Source organism: Glossina fuscipes, unplaced genomic scaffold (genome assembly GCF_014805625.2).
Source record: "Glossina fuscipes isolate IAEA_lab_2018 unplaced genomic scaffold, Yale_Gfus_2 28, whole genome shotgun sequence".
Classification (NCBI taxonomy): Eukaryota; Metazoa; Arthropoda; class Insecta; order Diptera; family Glossinidae; genus Glossina; species Glossina fuscipes.
In genome coordinates, this window is record NW_023998423.1 from 2,417,488 (window position 1) to 2,420,811 (window position 3,324).

Below are 3,324 nucleotides of genomic sequence, written 5' to 3' on the forward strand. Positions count from 1 at the left end.
TTTCTGTTATCTTTTCGTTGCTCAGCAGGCGTTTTATTATTGGCTTCCATGCTATTTTTTAATTTCTGCATGTACTCAGTGAAAGCTTCATTTCCGGCACGCATACGTGATAGCTGTTCCATTATGTACGCTTGCTGATAATTGTAGATGGGTGTATATTGGCTCATTTGGGCGGCTGCATTAGCGTATGAGTAAAACATATTTGATGGATTGGCGGCGGCTGCAGCCTGCACTTGGGCTCTGAACAAATTCTCTTTGAAAAGTTTGCTTAGTTCAGCTTGACCGGCAGCTGTTGCTATACCCAAATGAGGTGGTAGATTGGGCATAGTAACAGCCATCGAGGGCATGGGGGGAGGATGTGATATTGGCAACGACGGCAACGACGGTATGGAGGGAGCTGTATTATTAACCGCTGATAAAGATGCGTTATTAGGTTTGTTTATACTCTTTGCGTTTTGCGGTGATTTACTGGGTGGTTTTACCGAATTCGTTGCCGCCGGTGCGTTTGGTGAAAGCAGGTTAGATTTAGGTGCCAGGAGCATCGAGCCCGGTGATTTTTTCGATGGTTGCACTTTCTTTTGGGAATGGATTTTTATCGCTATGCCATTTGGTGAGGCGTAAGTTCCAATTACATTACCATTATTCGCATTGTTGGTAGGCTTCGTTGCGGGCAATGTGTTGCCCGTGGATTCGCTTGCTGAACTACACATTTGCCGAGGGAGAATATGACGGAACTTTTTACTGGCCTGGCTACTGTTACCGTCTGACGATGATACTGGCGATTTTGGTGATTTCTGTTCGCTATTTATGTTTCCGTTCACTGAAAGTTTCTTTTCCGGACTGGGAGTTTTCGCAGGAGGTGTTTTGCTTATATTATTTAATTTCTGATTATTGTTAGGGATTTTGGTAGGTCCGTTCGTATTGGAAATGTTGTTGGATTTTGGCCCGTTCGCGTTGCAATTAGTTTTTATGGAACAGTTATTGTTATTACTTTGAGCAATTAAAAGGCTTGCTAAAGCTGGATTGGCCGCAGCTTTCATTGCATTAGGCGATTGATTGAGATCACGTTTGATGGGCGGATTAGGAAATAGTTGGGCATTTTTATTATTTTGTAAGGCGAGATGTTGCGAACTTGCTATGGAGGGTGGCGTTGAGCGTTTATTCTCACTGTTGTCCACTGGATGATCGGGAAGTTTTAAAATTTCAATATAATTATTTACTGGACTCTTATGTTTAGGATAAGCAGAATTATTAGTCGCTGATTCGGAGTCTTCCCTGGTAATAGTAATTGACAACGATGATGGTATACTAATATTGCATGACGTAAGCAACGATTTCACTTTTAGCTGTTTTTCAGGCGGATCCTCTAAAGGACTGGGACTGCGTACAAAGGGATATGAACGCTTATTGCTGGATTGTTGATTGCTTGAATTATTGTTCGATGTTGAATTGTTGGTATTGTTGTTGTTGTTGTTGTTGTTAGTATTCGTGTTATTAAAGTTCTTGTTGGAGTTGCTTGAATCCTTTTTAACTGGGGGAGTTGGGAACAAGTTCGCCATTTGACTGTTAGAGCCCAGAACGTTTTGTAAAAAGTTACTGGAAGAACTCGAAGGCTTTGGTGTATATTTGTAAGTGGGCATAGTGGGTATATTGTAGTTTGGTACGTATTGTGGCGAATTGGGTGAGTAGATAGGTGAATTTGGTGTGTACATAGGAGTGCGGCATCCGGGAGGCACTTCATTGCCTTTCGCTTTTGTAGTATTAAATAAGGCTAAATTCAAATAACTATTCGAATTATTGGACTTCTGAGAGACAGTTGATTTTGCGTTATGTGCGGGCGAGTTATGTTGCTGAGTTACATTACATGGAGATGCTTGTGTTTTAGTTACAGATGTTTTAAGTGGTGGGGGCCCCATTAAGGTTGTAGTTTCCGATTTAGGTCCATATACTTTAGAACCATTAGTATCGTTTAATATTGTCTTAATTTCGGTGCCTGCTTCTTTTAAGATCTTATTCACATCGCTGGGTATATTGGCGAAGGGATTTGGTCGTGCCGCCTTAGGAAGGATATGTTGGTAGCGCTTCGCTATAGGTGTCCTATTACCAGGAGCTGACATTTGTATACCTTGGATATGCGGATGAGGAATAAGGGATCCAGGTGAAGTTGCTGGAATTTTACTGCCAGAGGGTTTTTGCGCTTTCCTTGAGGCAATTCCTAGAGGTCTCATCATTGGCAATCCGATCGGAGGTGGCATTAAAGGCTTGTCGTTAATGTCTTTTGGTGGATTAGTGACAGCAGAAATTGCTGCCGGTGACTTCGCAACAGCCTTATCACTATGGTTAGCATTGGTGCTATTACAGATGGGCGGCAATTTTATCTTGAAATCCTCTGTAGCCATGGGAGGTGAAATTTTTGGCTTTTTTACAACCGTTTTTACCGGATCTTTGCATTTGCGCTTCGAGCCGGTTTGGTTAATCATTATAGGAGGTAATGGTGTTGGTAACTTTGAGGAAAATACAACAGTGGGCGTTATAACTTTATGAGCATTTATTTTGGAAGAGCTTGTAATAAGCGATTGTTTTTTATCATTTTCATCGTCGAATTTTTCCTGTTTGATGTCCTTAATAGGAGTTAAAGAGAAAGACTTAAGAAATTGTGATTTCTTTTCTTCTTCACTCATTTTATCGGCATTAGAACGAGGAGAATTTGCGGAAGGATACTTGGCTAAGGGACTTATGCGTTCAGCTTTGATTGTTAAAGGTGGTACTGTCAAAGGGCTGGGTGTTTTGCTTTTTCTTTCATTGTGTGGCGAGGATTTAGGCGAAGGTTTTGGGCTATTCGTATCCTTGTCCTTTTTATTCTTCACTTTCCATTCTTTATCAGGTCGGACTGGTTTAACTATTTCCTTGCGTTCCGGATCGGACATATTAATAATGGTTACACTGTTTTGTTTAGACAAATCAATTTTTAATTTTATGTTTTCCACCTTACGTTCTTCTTTCGGGGCGGTGGTCGTTGACGGAGTGTTAGCTGTGGAAGAAACTTGAAGATTTTCTCGCTTTTCTTTTACCAATTTACTAAGATTCATTGATTTCAATTCGTTGTTTGGTTGACAGTTAGCAGTTTTGTCTTTGCTTGGCTTGCTAACTAACGTTATTTTTAGACTGTCCGCTGTATGAGATTCTTGAGAGCTTGTGGAAGGACTTTGTGGTGGTTGAACAATTTGGAAATGTTTCGTTTCGGGACTAGGAGTCTCCGTAGTTGAAGACACTTCGGCTTCGTCTTCTACTTTAATTTCTGCTGGTTCTAATATCTTATTATTA

The 3,324-nt window shown here is 40.9% G+C and overlaps 1 protein-coding gene across 1 annotated transcript in view; it reads right to left on the bottom strand.

The window, feature by feature from the left end:
* Positions 1-3,324, bottom strand: part of LOC119636278 (polycomb group protein Psc) — a 12,837-nt gene that overhangs the window by 430 nt on the left and 9,083 nt on the right. Inside the window, exon 6 of the mRNA XM_038031579.1 lies at positions 2-3,324. Within this exon, the coding sequence (XP_037887507.1) occupies positions 2-3,324 (3,323 nt within the window). The remainder of the gene's footprint in view (position 1) is intronic.